We start from the raw sequence: 14458 nt of genomic DNA, 5'->3' as shown, positions 1-14458 counted from the left end.
CCAGAATGTGGGAAAGGCTGAGCTTTGTAATTTGAGTTTAATATTTAGTGCTTATGCAAAAGAAAGGGCTGGAGCCATCTCTGCTCCAGATGCTCCACCACTCCGTTGTGCTTCTGCCTCTGGTGCAGTGCTGGGAGGGCTCTGGGCAGACCAAAATTGGTTGCTCCATGTGACCACCCCCACCCCACCTCAGCCAGGATTTCATCAAAACATGGTCACTTGTCCAACCACTTGCACAGACCCTTCTAGGAAGTGTTGGTCCAGTTAATTCTGTTAAATAACAAAATAACATTAATTAAAACCATGATCAGCTGCTTACAGACAGCTCAGTGGAAGCCCTAGGATCCAGTGGTTAGGCAGGACACAGCCTCCAGCCAGGCTGGGAAGATCTGGACTGAGAGACTGGAAAACAACCACACATCTCTAAATACCTTTGGGAGCAGCTCCAGCACTCTGGAGACTCTGCCTGGCCTGGTTTATTGCTCTGAGACAAATGGATGAGCCAGAGCCAGGATGTTGCCTGCTCTGAGTGAGGAAAGACCTGCAGAAATTCTCCAAAAATAGCCAGGAGAAGGCAGGCGGAGGCAGACGGGGACTGACGTGGCGCCGGCGGGGACAGCTGGTGCCACCGCCTCCTGCTGCTGCATTTTCCACAGGGAGGAAGGGACTTCAGCAGCCTGGATGAGGGCAGATTGTTGCCTTGAATGGGGACTCAGTGGAGGAATGAAGCACTTGCCAGGGCTGTGTGTTGGTGCTGTGTAGGTTGTCCCACACCATCCCTGTCCTGTGCTCCTGTGTTTGGGAGGGCAGTGCGGGGAGGCTCATTCCTTGCTGGACACGAAACACGTGTGAATGCCCAGTGGCTGTGACCCCCCACAGCTGCTGTGGGTGACAGCCACCTACTCTCCTGGGTAATTGCACAGATCAGGCTTTGCTGCCCTGTGGCTTAAAAAATGTGGGGGAAATAGAGCCTTATTTCTTACCAAGAGTTATTTACTGGAGGTTCCCATCCAGCCTCAGGCCTCACAGCACGAGCCAGGCTCCTGTGCAGACATGGAGCTCTGGTACTGGATCTCTGCTGCTTCACAGGCAGCCCCAGCTTTTTGGGTGGTGTTTGCCACCATGAGGGTCCTCTCACCCTGACATGGGGTGTTTGGAGAGGAGAGGCTGCTTGGAGTGGTGGGACAGCATTGAATATCCCTGACAGGAGCAGGATCAGCAGGATGTGCCAGGCAGGGAGCCGGTCTGTGCTGAGCTGCCACAGAACAGAGCCTGTGCTGCTAAATGAGGTGATCAATCATTTGAAGAGGGGGTGACAGGCACTGAAGACAGGGCTGTTCCTCAGCCTCCCCTGCAGGGAAATGGTCCATAGGTTCAAGGTCAGGTTTATTGCAGGGCTTTGCTGAAGTGACGGGAGAAGGGAACATGATTTTTGATCATTTCTGGTTTCTTCAAAAATCAGGTTAGACCTGTGTGTAGTTTGTGTTGTTCCCAGCCAGGAAATACCCCCAGAGCCCCCAGCCCACACCCCCCAAACACTGCGTGCTCCAGGCACATGCAGCTGCACTGACACTCCACTGCCCAGCTGGCTTGTCCATGCAGGTTCCACAGAATGCACTGGGCACAGGCTGCCCCATCCCTGGAAGTGTCCAAGGCCAGGTTGGACAGGGCTCAGAGCAGCCTGGGATAGTGGAAGGTGTCCCTGCCCATGGCAGGGGATGGAACAAGATGATCTTCAAGGTCTCCTTCCAACCCAAACCATTCCGTGATTCTGTGATCCAGCCAGACTGGCGTGAGGCTGGACACCTGGGAGACACAACTGCTTGGAGATGATCGCCTCCTTTGTGTGTGTGGATATTTTTATGGTGGAGAAATGGGTGTTTTAGGTGAAGTCATCTGCCTGCAATCTGTTTCTGCTGTGGGTGGCACCTGCAGGTGTCCCCTTTTCTCCATCCAGTCACAGTCACATGCAGTCTGGGGGTGGCTGGGCTGGGCGGAGGTGTTGCTCCTCGAGGTGTTGCAGCTCAAGCCTTCTACATGAGAAAACATCAAAAGTTAGGAGTAGGAGGAAAAGGCTGAAATTATCGTGGTGTATGTGCAATGCAAGTAAGTTACCTTGGCTGAGATTCTAGGGCTGCTGCTCTCAGGTTTTGGGAACTGCTGTTTTGGGGACCAGGCAAACTCACAGAAACTGAAATCACACAGTTTTTGTGTAGGACAAACTGGGTTCTGGTAGAAACATTTCGTTTTACTGCCATTTACAGTGGGGCTCTGGAGAAGCAGTTGTGGGATCAACCCATCGCTCTGATTTTTATAAAAAAATCAGATTAAAGTAGAGCAAGCCAGAACTCTGTGAATACAAACTAGGTAATTTGGAAACCATGCTGCTGGTCTGCAAGACTTTCCCCTAGAACCAGATGCCTCCTCATGGAGAAGGGCATTCAGGGAAGCGGAAAGCTCAGTTTTTGGATACAAAGGCCAAGCAGGTGTCCAGGCACAAGCTGCACGTCACTGCAGGGCATCGTGCTGGGATACTGCTGAGGTGTTTACATGGTACCCGCACAACCAGCTGGTTCATTGCTGGTCCATTGCTATTCCCTGTTGATATTGCTGCCCTGGGTTGGAAGAAACACCCCCTGCCTTGCTCTGTGCCTACAATCTCTTTGTTTCCTTGCCACCCCTGTAGAACACAAGGGAGCAGAGAAGCAGCCAGGGACCCGGAGCTGCCGGACGTGTGCGAGGACGAGGCCGCGTCCTGAGGCCGCCCGGCTGCCGCGGGCAGGCCGCGCACGAGCCGCCGCCGCCGTGCCCATCGTGGTGTCACATCGCCCTCATCACCCAGCCCGGGGCCTGCACAGCAAAACCAGAACCAGACAAACCCACCTGAAACGGACCAAGCCAGAAAGCCAGGCAGGAGGATCAGAGCAGCGCCGAGGAGCAGAGCGAGCCCTGCGGCTCCTTGGGCAAGGTGTCCGTGGCTCCTCCGTGCGTGTGCCTTGCTCTCCACTCGTGCTTCACCTCGGGGCTCTGTCAGGGGTCTTGGCTGAGGAATGGGGGTTCGTTTGTCTCAAGGGTCCTTTTCCCCCGGACACTTTGTCCTTGCGTTTTTGCGTTCTCTACTTCAAGCATCAGGAAGAAAAAAATGGCATTGGAGCCAGGTTTTGTGTCAGAGGGCAACTGTTTTATTTAATGCACAGGTAAAGTACTTGTGTCCATCAGGAGTCCTGCTCCTGGTGTGGAGTCAATGGCAAAATGCCTATGGGTATCAGTGAGGATGAGATCTTGCTGCTGGAGTGAACACTGTCCCTCCCTATGCCTTTTTCTTTCTCTTTCTTCCCTTTTCCTCTTACTCCTCAGTTTTGCACAGTCTCAGTCCTGCCCCCAGCTATGGCTTTAGTCAGGGTAGTGCTGTAAAGCAGAGGATTCCCTGGATGTGCAATGAGCCTTGGAGTGTCACAGAGCTCTGGAGCATGGGGATATGTTGCTGCATACAACAGCTTAGTGCTCCAGGGACATCTGCCAGGGCTGCACTTCCTAAAGAGCTGGGAATGCACCCCCATCAGCTGCACCCAGTCCTGCACCCATGGGCCTTGTTCTCCAGCTGAAAAGAGTGGCAGGTTTGGGGCTTTATTTTATTTCAATTCCTTCTCTTCACTCGTTTCTTGTGTACCTGATGCTTTTAAACTTTAATTTCCTGAAAATGACCCAAACTGGGAGAGGTTCCTAGGATGGAAAATGTTCGTGGAGGGATTTTGGAAAGCTACAGAGCACAAGTTCCCAACTTGATCTTTTGATTTTTTTTTTTAAAGGCTTTAATTTTTAATTTTATTTTTATGCATGGGCTGATGCTGCTATTTTATCCATAGATTGCTTCTAAACTTGGGGTTAGAAGCTTCATCTCAACAGTTTGACAACAGGTAAGAGATTGCACTTAAAAAGGCAAATGCAAAAAGGCAAATACAGCCATTTCTGTGGCTGTTGACTGTAAAGACTGTGTGAATAATCAGGAATTTCACTCTTCCATTCAGAAAGTAAAAACCAGTGACATCCATCTGTCAAAATATGTGTCATTATTTTCCCTTGAGCTTTGTGGTGTCTGAACATGCCCCTGGGAAGCCAGTGGGATTGGAATCTTATTTTATAGTACTTAAAGAAAGGACATGATTAAATTTGGTTCCTACATAATCATCTTAGTGTCTGTTTTTAGGTTAATCCTGAGGACTTGGGACTTTGTTCCCTCATTTTTTGTGCAGGGGGACACGTGTACGAGGGCTGTTGGTAGTGACTGGTATATCCTGGTGTTCCTGTTCTGTTTGCTGCAATCCAATTTGGTGGTTCCCAACATTTCATAGCTGGGCTTTGCTGCCAGTGCTTTTTGTCTGTCCCCAGCCTGTCACCTCCCCTCACTCATCCTCAGCCACCTCAGTGGGATGCCCAGCAGTCACCAGCCTGGGCTCTTCCTCTCCTCTCACCTGTAAATATTCGCAAAATGGGAAATAACATTGCAGCTTCTGCCTTTAATGAAGGAGGCCTTTAATGCTGAAAGCTGGCACTGCTGTTGGATCCTGTAAAGGTTACTGCTGTGGGCCTGAGCTCTGCACTGCTGCCTCCAGGTGCTAAATCCTGCCTGTTTGTGTCTGCACCAGCTGTGAGCTCAGCATCTGCTGAGGAACCTGGTCCTGCACCAGGGGCATGCCCTGATGCTTCCCCCAGCCTGAGAGACAGCACCTTCTGCTTGGATCCTGCTGCCTTGCAATGAAGATTTAAGTACCCAGAGGTAGGGAGTGAAAATTCTGAAAGCACAGGGGGGTTTGCAAATGGGAAAGATTGTCCAGGTGGAACCACTGCCTGTGGATGTGACAGTCTCTGGATATAAACTGGTCTGTGCTGGGGTGCCACCAGCTCCTGCTGCACAGGAGCAAGCCAAGCTGGGCAAATTGTCCTCCAGTTTGTGGAAAAAAACTACTTTCTCCATCTGGTGTCCCCAGGACAGGGCCAGGGAGTGACCTTGGAACAAGGACACATCTCAGGAACCTGCCCTACCCCAGGCAGAAAAGGGAGTTCTGGTAATCCTGATCCCTGTGGAACTTCTGAAGTCTAAGCAATACCTGGGTTGCACTCAAAGAGCTCGAAGAGTGCAAACATGGGGTTAGTTATTGTATTTTTAATCTGTGGCAAGAATAATTTGCTAATCCAGGCAGTTGGGGTTATTTTAGTGATGCCCAGGGGATGGGAGCTGGTGGGGCAAGGCTGCAGGAAGGCTGTTCTCAGCCTCAATTAATGCAACCAAACGTCATAAATGAACTCCATCTCATGTTTCTTTAGTGGTACCTAAATCCATCGCTTCACTTTTGGAGGGGAATGGATGTTTTTTATGATTATCTCAAAATCTCCTCTGAAATATTTGTCCTTTCAGCTAAAACAAATCCCTCTGGAGCTGTTCCCACAGGTCCAAGTACCAACCCCTTGAGTTGTGCAGCTGAGCTCTGAGCTCGTGTCACAAACAGCAGCCTGAAAACTTGCATGAAATGAGATGAAGAAGGTGCCCTGGCAGCAGGAGAAAGGCAGAAATAGGCTCTACTTCTCACTCAGCTGCAAGGAAATCCTTGCTTGTTTATGTGCACGTTAGAGCAGCTCAGAGCAATGCTGGTTCTGCTCTGAAGAAAGGAAGAGACTGAAGAGAGGGGATTTATCTGAGAATAAACATCCCTGGCAAGGCAGCGCTTTTAGCTCTTGAGGGAAATCATTCTCTTTAGCTGGATGGGTAAATATTTGTCTGCTCCTCTCTGTGATGGAGGGGATGGGGTTCAGTGTGGGCTCTGCAGAGCAGCGAGCAGAGCTGCCGTGGCACACTCATGCTTTGGTGTGTGCCCTGTGTTTTTCCCCTCCAAATCCTCACCTGTGCTGTTCTGGAGCAGTGGGATGCTCTGGCCTGTGTTAGCTGGGCTCAGAGTCCCAGGGAGCACCATTGCATCTGGTCAAGTTTTCCAGACTCTTCCAGCTTGAGGATGATTTCCTTGAAAGGAATTTCTCATTTGGGGGAATAGCACATCTCTTTGGTCTCCAGGAGATAGATTTCTTTGTCTTGCTCAGTTAATGGCACTAGGCCTTTGGTTTTGGGGGGTACTACTAAGTAAAATTCCTGGTCAAGTCTCTTCTGTCCTGCACTGAGGAATGCCCAGTCCATGTCTTTAACCCTTTGGGCAGGAATGTGCTGCTGTGAATGTCACACTTGCAAACAGATGAGGTTTTCAGCATCAGGGCTGCTGGTGGGAAAGCTGACTTTGTGTAGGGCTGCAAGCAGAGGGAGCCTGGTGGGGGACAGTGTTGCTGCTCCATGCAAAACAAACTGTGGCTCCATAACATGACTTCCAGGGTGGGATTTCATTCCTTATTTATTGCCAGACTTGCAAGGAGGAGCTGCTGAGAGAAATTTCATGTTCCCTCAGCACAATTCTGCATCCTGAAGCCATCGGCAGCGCTGCCATGGGGGAATTTCTCCATTTGTGGTGTGTGGCTGGGAGCTCATTTGCTCTCCCCAGCTCAGTGCTTTCCCTCCCATCTTACCCAAAAACCCCAGGAGCTTTGTCCCACCAGCCCAGGGGCTTTGTTCCAGCCCCTTAGAGGCCCAGGGGCTTTGTTCCAGCCCCTTAGAGGCCCAGGCTCCCCCAGGGTTGGGGATCTCAGTAAATTTCCCAAGGCAGGAGGGCTGTGCTGGGGAATGCCACAGAGCCCGAGCACTTCTGGTGTGCAGCAGAGAGACTGGAAAGGAGAGCGTGGAGGGTTTGTGTGGAAATAGACCTTGGTTTAGGTGCCAAACTTCTCTGCTTTAGCAGGGCCCATTTGCAGTGGAGTTTGCTGAGCAAAGCAGTGCAAGGCATTCCTTTCTGGGCCAGATCCTCCTACACAAGTCCATGCTTGGCTCAAGTCCCTCCCAGGCTGAATTAACCTGGATTATGCCATGACCCTGTTGCTCTGAATGCAGCCTTCCATGGGATGAGGGAAGGAAAGCAGCTCATCAGTCGCTGCCTTGCTCCTTCCCTTCCTGAAGAAAAGCCATGTACACTCAGAGCTGCTGCTGGCAGAGCCCAGACCCTCCATCCCATCAATCAAAGCGTTCCCAAAAAATGGTGTAAATTCAAGAAGACATGAATTGCAACTCTTGAGGGTATAATACAGATCCTCTGTGCCGTAATTTTGCTGCTCTTTCTGATTTCTAGGCCTGTTCTGTTGGTATTTCAGTCTCTCGTTGCACTTGATGTTGAACCTCTGCCCCTGTATGTGCTCTGCTATGATTCCAGCATGATGTAAATGCACTCAGTACTGTGACAGCACGTGGCTGTTGCACTGTAAATATGTACCATGAAGAGAGAGGCTATTTTTTGCATGCTTTTGTACTGTAGAACTGATGAGAAAATGACAATAAATTCCACAGAGATGACCCTGGGTGTAAGTGCAGTTCCTAAGGCAGCACTGACTGCTGGCTCTTGAGCTTTCTCTGCGGCTCCACCCCTCTCTGTGCTGTAGCTGCAGCAGAGAGGGGCTTGGAGGGATTCCTTTCATCACCCTTTCCATGCTGGGCTTTTCCTGGATGAAGAAGCTCAGGGGTCTGTCGTGCTCAGGTGACACATCCCCAGCTATTCCAGCCTCCTGCTGCAATGGGGCTGGTGAAGGTGTCTTGCCTTCATTCCATTTGCTTCCAAAGAAAAGTGCAATTTCCTTCACAGAGGGGCTGGGGCTGGCCTGGGTTGGAGCTCACTTGGCACTGCTGTGGAAACCCCTGCAAATCCTGGGCTCAGCTGGTGCCATGGGATGGGACTGGCTGAGCCTGCCCTGCTCCAGGCATCTTCCTCCAGGAGAGGCAGCCAGAGGGCACCAAGCTCCTCTCATTTTTATATTGCAGAAAAAGATTTAAAAAAAGGTGAAGGCGTCTGCCTCAGCCCTGACAGTGATGTTGTAAGGCTGAGAGAGTTGGGGTTGCTCAGCCTGGAGAAGAGAAGGCTCCAGCAAGACCTTAGAGCCCCTTCCAGTGCCTAAAGGGGCTTCAACAGAGCTGGAGAGGGACTTTGGACAAGGGCCTGGAGTGACAGGACAATGGGGAATGGCCTCACACTGCCAGAGGGCAGGGTTGGGCTATTGGGCCAGAACTGTGGGGCACAATAAAAAGTTTTTTCAAATCTCTTAATGGGAAAAGGCAGTGTAGAAATACCCTCATCCCTTTCCAGAGGGTGGATGGTCACCTCACAAACAAGGACAGAGACAGGTGTTTCAAGCCTTCTTTGCCTCCATCTTCAGCACTCCTCCCTCCCTTCCTGGTGGAAAACGTGCATTGTCCTGTGGGACACTGCAGAGTCCTGGAGGAGGGCAAGCCCTGCTCAGCAGTGGCCAAAGCACCCCCGTGTGATCCACAGCATTCCCATCCTGAATCCAAAGCCAGCAAGTGCCAGCTCTTGGGAAGAAAGGAGCCCCATCCCAGTCAAAAGCAGAGCAGGGGGAGCACCATGAGAGCTCCTTAGGAAATGCTGATTTCTTTAGAACTGAGGCTCTGCAGAGGCTGGTGCGCTGCTAACAGAAACCTCTTGCTGGCCCTCGACAGCCAACTCAGGAGAGCTCCCCAGAGATGGGGCAACCCCACCTCCCTTTGTCTCTGAAGGCCATGGTGGACACTGGTGGCACAAAGAATCCTTCCTGCTGTGCCACTTGCTCTGGGGAACACTTCACTGCAGTGGGCTGAGCTGCCATTTTCACTTGGAGGCTTTCTGGCCATGAGCACCCTGCGGGCTGAGCCGTTTGGGTGCTCCCTGAGGCGGGCAGGGCTCTGACAGCACAAAGGGCTGATGCCAGGCTGGTGTCCTGGCCCCAGCACTGTGGCATCATCACTGCACCTCCCAGCATGTGCAGTGAAAATCATGCTGACACCCATGGTTCTTCACCAGACTTTTCCCATATTTCTGCATAAAAATCCCAAAGAAATTCTCCTTCATTGCTTCTGTATTACACAATGCTTAGGATCTGATCTCTCTCCTGTGAGGTTGGTGAGGTCCTGGCACAGGGTGCCCAGAGAAGCTGTGGCTGCCCCTGGATCCCTGGAAGTGTCCAAGGCCAGGCTGGATGGGGCTTGGAGCAACCTGGGTAGTGGAAGGTGTCCCTGCCCATGGCAGGGGGTGGGACTGGATGAGCTTAAAATCCCTTCCACCCAAACCATTCTGGGATTCTGTGTTCTGCCCAAACACACAATGGGCCTCAGTTGCTGCCAGTGCCAAACCCATCTGTTAATTGATGGATAAATAAATTCCTGGCAACCACCACCACAAAAGGAAGGCAAACAGCTCCATAACAGGGACCGGCAGAGGCTGAGGTTGGAAATGGGGACATCGAGGGTTCCTTACTGCACAAGCACTTTGCCTGGATTGATGCTGTTGCCCCCTCCAGATGGATTCATACCCCAGCATTTTGTCAGGGAGTGAATAAAATGCTGAGGCCAGATAATTGCTGGTTCCCTGGGAATGCCGTGTTCCGGTGAGGTCACATCACTGCCACGATGGCACATCCAGCCCCCACGTGGGCAGTGACATGTCCCAGGCCAGTAAATGCTCCTGGAGCTCATGGTCACTTAGGATCATGCTGGGGACTCCTTTTGGGGTTGGATCCAGCCAGGCTTGAAAGCTGCTCCCCCTAATTTTCTTTTAAGTGGGCTATGTATCAAAATGGATTTCTAGGGCGGTAAATTATAATTTAGTGCTTATTATAATATTCATTAAGAGCTGCTGTCTGCTGTAGTGTTACACCAAATACTAATTATTAGAAATTAAGGTGACAGGAGGGAATAATATTCTGAATTGTGTAAGTGGGAGTATTAAGAGCCCAGGAGGGATAAGCAGACAAAGCAGCAGGAGGATTTCCTTTCTACAGGGAAATCAGAGGTAAGAGAATCCCCAGCAGCACAGCACTGGGAGGTATGGCTGCCTGGGAAGGGGACAGAATTAATTAGAGCTACAAAGACACCAAGCAGAGGGGTCATAGCTGTGGGACCATTGGCTTCCAAGTGTTCAGTTTCACCTGGCAGGATCCATCCAGTGGATTGACCTCCAAAGGCTCCATCTTGCCTCAATGTTATTTTTTTAGGTTGTTTGCTCGGTTTATTTATTTTTTTTTTATCCCTCTTCAAGCTGAAATAAAATTCCTACAATGATTTTGTAGCAACCTAGTCTAGTAAAAGGTGTCTCTGCTCATCGCAGGGAATAGATGATCTTTAAGGTCCCTTCCAACCCAAACCCAACTGCAGCAGAGGTGAGACGGATGCAGGGCAGGATGAACAGCCAGGGAAGCAGCCAAAGCCATGTAGGGCATGTGAGGGACATCGTTTTTCCAGTCCCCAGCAAAGGAGAATCATAAACTTCACCCTTTATTGTTGTCTGTGCTGCTCCACACCAAGCACAGCTGTCTCCAAGGCCTCCCTCCAGCAGAACCTCTTTAATCTCATTCCCTCTCTCCTATGGTTTAATTAGGGGGAAAAAAATAATCTCACATGTGAAAGTGATTCCTTTGTTGCCAGACATTTCCAGCTTTTCCATTTTCTCCTCCTTGAGTAGGAAAAAGCCATTTACCATGTTCTTTTCTAAAGCAATTTCCAGGGAGGTCCAGCAAACACGGCCAGGAGCCATCAACAGCCAAGCCCTGACCGAGTTTCTTTGCTTGAGTAAACCAATGTTTTGCCACTAATGGGAGCTGAATGCCCATTTTCTGTGCCCCATTTATTTTATTGCCAGGCCTGGGGTACAGGGGAGGCAGCACCAGGGCAGCTCTCCGGAAATCCCACCGAGGACTCGGAGTGTTCACTCCCATCCCGTTTTATGGTGTGTGATGTGCAAACACATTAGGGAAGAGCTGCTGCACTCACCAGCTGGAATAACTCACAGTGCCTGGCTCTCTCTCTCTCCATCTCTTATTTTTTATTTGGAGTTTCCACGGGGTTGTTTCAGGATGGGGGATGCTCTTGCTCGCTTTGTGCCAGCCAAAATCCCCATGGAAGAAAATTTTTTGCCACAAGAGGAGGTTTTTTTGTTATTAGAATGAAAAAGTATCGTTTTTCCCTGCCCTCTTGGTCCCTTCAGCCTTGCTGTGGGATGAGGACAGGGATGGGAACCCTGAGCCACTGTGGGATGGCAAAGGCAGGAGCTGACCCACCACCAGCTTGAGGTGAAGCAATTAAAGCATGTGGCTGCCACCAGCATTTCCTGCCTGTAATTAATGCTTTTAATGAGGAGGCATATGGCAACCCCCTCCTCCCCCCCGGCATTTTGCCAGGTGTGGGCTTATTAACAGCTGCTAATTACACCATTATTCAGTGTCTAAGTCAAGGAGGGCTGCACTGTGTGCTCCAACTGCCTGTGAATGCTGCCAAAAATTTCTTAGTTTAAATCTTCTGTTTTCTCCTTATACAGGGAACTGAACCCCCGGGGGTTTGCAGGGCAAACCAGCACCCCTGGGACACAGGGCCAGCACCTCCCCTGCTTCACCTGACCCCTCTCCATGCACAGGGCCTGCAAATCATCTGCACATCCTCCTCCTCACAGCCTGAACATGCTTTTTTTCCCAGGGGTGAGTTTTGCTGGAAGTCTGATAGTCCCAGGAGCTGTAGAGGGGCTCAAGGCCATTCCCCATCTGATGGAGTATCCAGCTGCCAGGGGTCCCACGGATCCTCAGGGCTCCCAGGAGGGCATTATCCCAGTAGGAAAACCAGTGGCTTCGTCCCCCTCACACCTCAGTTCTGCTGCTGGGGTGTTCATTGGACCAAGTGCTTGACAGCAAGGCTCTTTCTCCTGCAAAAGTCTCTTGGAAATGTTTTACCAACAGCTGGTTACAGTTTTTACATTGGGTATTAGGAAGTACCTTGCTCCCAGCCTGAGGCTCTGAATATTCCAGCTCCATGCAAGCATTGGGAGAAAATGAACATTATAATCATCCATCTGGAAATTCTCCCCCTCCTTTCCAAGGCCCTGCTCCTGCAGCAGCCTGGTGCTACCCTGTCTGTGCCTGCCTTGTCACCAGTGGGACCTGGGCCATGGCCATGGACACGCTGGATCTGCCTTTGGGAGCGATGGGAGCCTGAGGAGAGTGGGACAAGGACAGATGGAGAGGCCAGTGGGGATGGACTCGGGGTCTGAGCCTCCAGAGACCCCAAAAACACATGGATGTGATTTGGGGTTGGGAATGCCTCACCAATACTGCTGGATCCAGCAGCTGTGGACACGGTGAGTGGTGGCCATGGCAGTGCTGGGGGAACTGCTGGGCTCGATGCTCAGGGGGCTTTTCCAAGCCAAAGAATTCCATGATTCCCTGAGGTGCCACAGCTTGCTGCCCGAGGGCACTGTTCCTGCACAGCTTTCTGGAGCATCAGGATACAGTTTATAGTAAAATATTTCATTATGGTGACTGGAGTGCCAGGAGCATATGTGGCAGGATGGCATTTCTGGGAGCAGGTGGGAAGAGGCAATCACAGGAGGGCCCGAGGCTGGCGTGGGTTAAATCCACACCAGGAGGGTGGGATGGTCAGTCTCAGATTTAGTTGTGGACACGTTTCCCTGGCTGGTGACACAGCAGCACATCAAAATGTGAGCCAGGGGTCAGAGTGGGTCAGGCTCAGCCCAGGGCAACCTTCACGACCAGCATTCCCCACTCCAGCTGGGAAGGAGGCACTGGGGAGAACCCTGGCCTGGTGCTGAAATTGTCTCTCTCTGGCTGGGAGAGGAGTGTGAAAATGGGAATAATTCCTTTTTAAAGGAAAATACAGCGTTGGGGTGTATAACTCAGTAGGGTCCAGCTTTCTGCAAGTCTGTGTGTGATCTCTCCTGGCACAGAACACCCAGGAAAAGTGTCTCCTATTTATTAAGGATAAAACAACTGATTCATCTGAGGAAACACGGTAATTCTTGGTGTCCAGGAAAGTTACACCGAGTTGGAAAATAGACCAACCTCCTGTGGAGCCGAGCCCAGGGCCGGGCTGCTGGTGCCCTCTGCTGACACTGTTCACATCTTACTCGTCTCAATTCAGGGAAGAAAGAATTCCAAACTGTGTTTTCTCTTTTCAGTACACTTTTTTTATTACAGCCACCTCTAAATGATTCACAGGGTTAATGATTTCTAAGCTTCTATGCTAGTAAAGTAGAAATTAATATTGACATTTAATGATAGGACTAAACAGGAGATAAAAAACTGCAGTGGAAAGATGCACAGACTCAGGGGTTTTAAATTAAGTACAGATAGAATAAGTTTAATTAAGACACAAGAGCTTATCAGTCTTCATAACATTTTTACAGGAAAATCTGATTAAACATTAATAAAAGGAACTTTGCTATTTAGTAGGAAAAGGACGCTGGGCAACAAAAAAACCCCAAACAAATATATAAAAAGCAACATAAGGTGAAGTAAGGCAAAGTGATGGAATTATTCATTTCCTCCAGTGGCTTCTGCTCTGTGGAGCAGCAGCGCTGTGCTGAGAAACACAAGCAAACTCTTAATGAGGCTTCGTTTTAATAACCCCTAAAAGGGGCAAGTGCTACATTGTGTTCAAAGGTAACATTCAGTAGCCAGGAAGGTACTTTCAAAGCCCGGTTATCCAACCCAAAACTTAGGAAGTTAACAATCTGAGTTACATTTTACAGCCTTTTCTCCCCTTCCTGCCCTAGGGAGGTGCAAACTGGCACAGTTCAACAGTCCTTAGTCCAGATCCAGGCAGGATGAGCGTAGTAAGGGAAAGATAAGCCTCTGTAATTTTAAGCAAGCTCCCTATGAGCTCTGTTGCCTTGTCAGAATTTCCATTACATTAACTGATCATGCCGCTTCATTTTTTTGCTCTTCTCCTCAACCTCCTTCAGCACATCCTGCAGTTTCTTAGAGCTCTGTGTCAGGAGGGCAAAGCTTTCCTTGAAGTTGCCGGCCCCGTGCTCCCTGCAGATGTTCTCAAGCCCATCAAAACACTGCAAAATCTTCTCCAGCTCGGCCTTGACAGCCTTCTGCTCCTCCAGCTCTGCTCGCAGCGCCTGCTCCGCGGCCGCCTCTGCCCGGCACTGCTGCTGCAGCTGCTGCAGCTCATCCTGCAGCGCCTGGAATTCCTCCTTGCTGTAGGGATACTGCTCCTGCACCCTGTCCTCGGGCAGCAGCACGTTCTTAGGGATGTTTAGCACCAGCTGCAGCAGCACTTCTTCCATTTTAGCGAAGAGTTTATCGAAGTGCTCCTTCATGAAGAGCAGGAATTTCTCAGTGCATTTCCGGATCTGGGAAGGGCTGACTTTGCAGCCGGGAATGCCGTCCAGCTTCTTCAGCATCACGCCCTCCACCACCAGCATCATTTCGAAGAGGTAGTCCTGGAAGGCGATGTAGACGCGCAGCATGCACGTCTGGGGCGTGAAGCCGAAGAACTGCGTCTCGTAGGTCATGGGATCCACCGACATGGCGG

General features: G+C 50.6%; 2 protein-coding genes across 5 annotated transcripts in view; one reads left to right on the top strand and one right to left on the bottom strand.

Moving 5' to 3' along the window:
• Positions 1 to 7441, top strand: part of CAMKK1 (calcium/calmodulin dependent protein kinase kinase 1) — an 87386-nt gene extending 79945 nt beyond the window's left edge. For all 4 annotated transcript variants that reach the window (XM_017743036.1, XM_017743035.1, XM_008640455.2 and 1 more), the window contains one exon: positions 2687 to 7441. In XM_017743036.1, coding sequence (XP_017598525.1) covers positions 2687 to 2759 — 73 coding nt within the window. In that variant the 3' untranslated portion in view covers positions 2760 to 7441. The remainder of the gene's footprint in view (positions 1 to 2686) is intronic.
• A 5635-nt stretch (positions 7442 to 13076) lies between these two features.
• MIS12 (MIS12, kinetochore complex component) lies at positions 13077 to 14453 on the bottom strand. Its single transcript, XM_008640382.2, has one exon. The coding sequence runs from the start codon at positions 14451 to 14453 to the stop codon at positions 13821 to 13823; it is 633 nt and encodes a 210-aa protein (XP_008638604.1). The 3' UTR covers positions 13077 to 13820.
• Positions 14454 to 14458: the final 5 nt, after the last annotated feature.

The sequence above is a fragment of the Corvus brachyrhynchos genome, unplaced genomic scaffold, assembly GCF_000691975.1.
Source record: "Corvus brachyrhynchos isolate BGI_N302 unplaced genomic scaffold, ASM69197v1 scaffold99, whole genome shotgun sequence".
Lineage (NCBI taxonomy): Eukaryota > Metazoa > Chordata > Aves > Passeriformes > Corvidae > Corvus > Corvus brachyrhynchos.
Note: the sequence above shows the minus strand (reverse complement) of the source record. Positions and strands in the feature narration are given on the sequence as shown.

Coding starts and splice junctions, on each gene's coding strand:
- MIS12 (XM_008640382.2), bottom strand. CDS start 14,453: ATGTCGGTGGATCCCATGACCTACGAGACGCAGTTCTTCGGCTTCACG.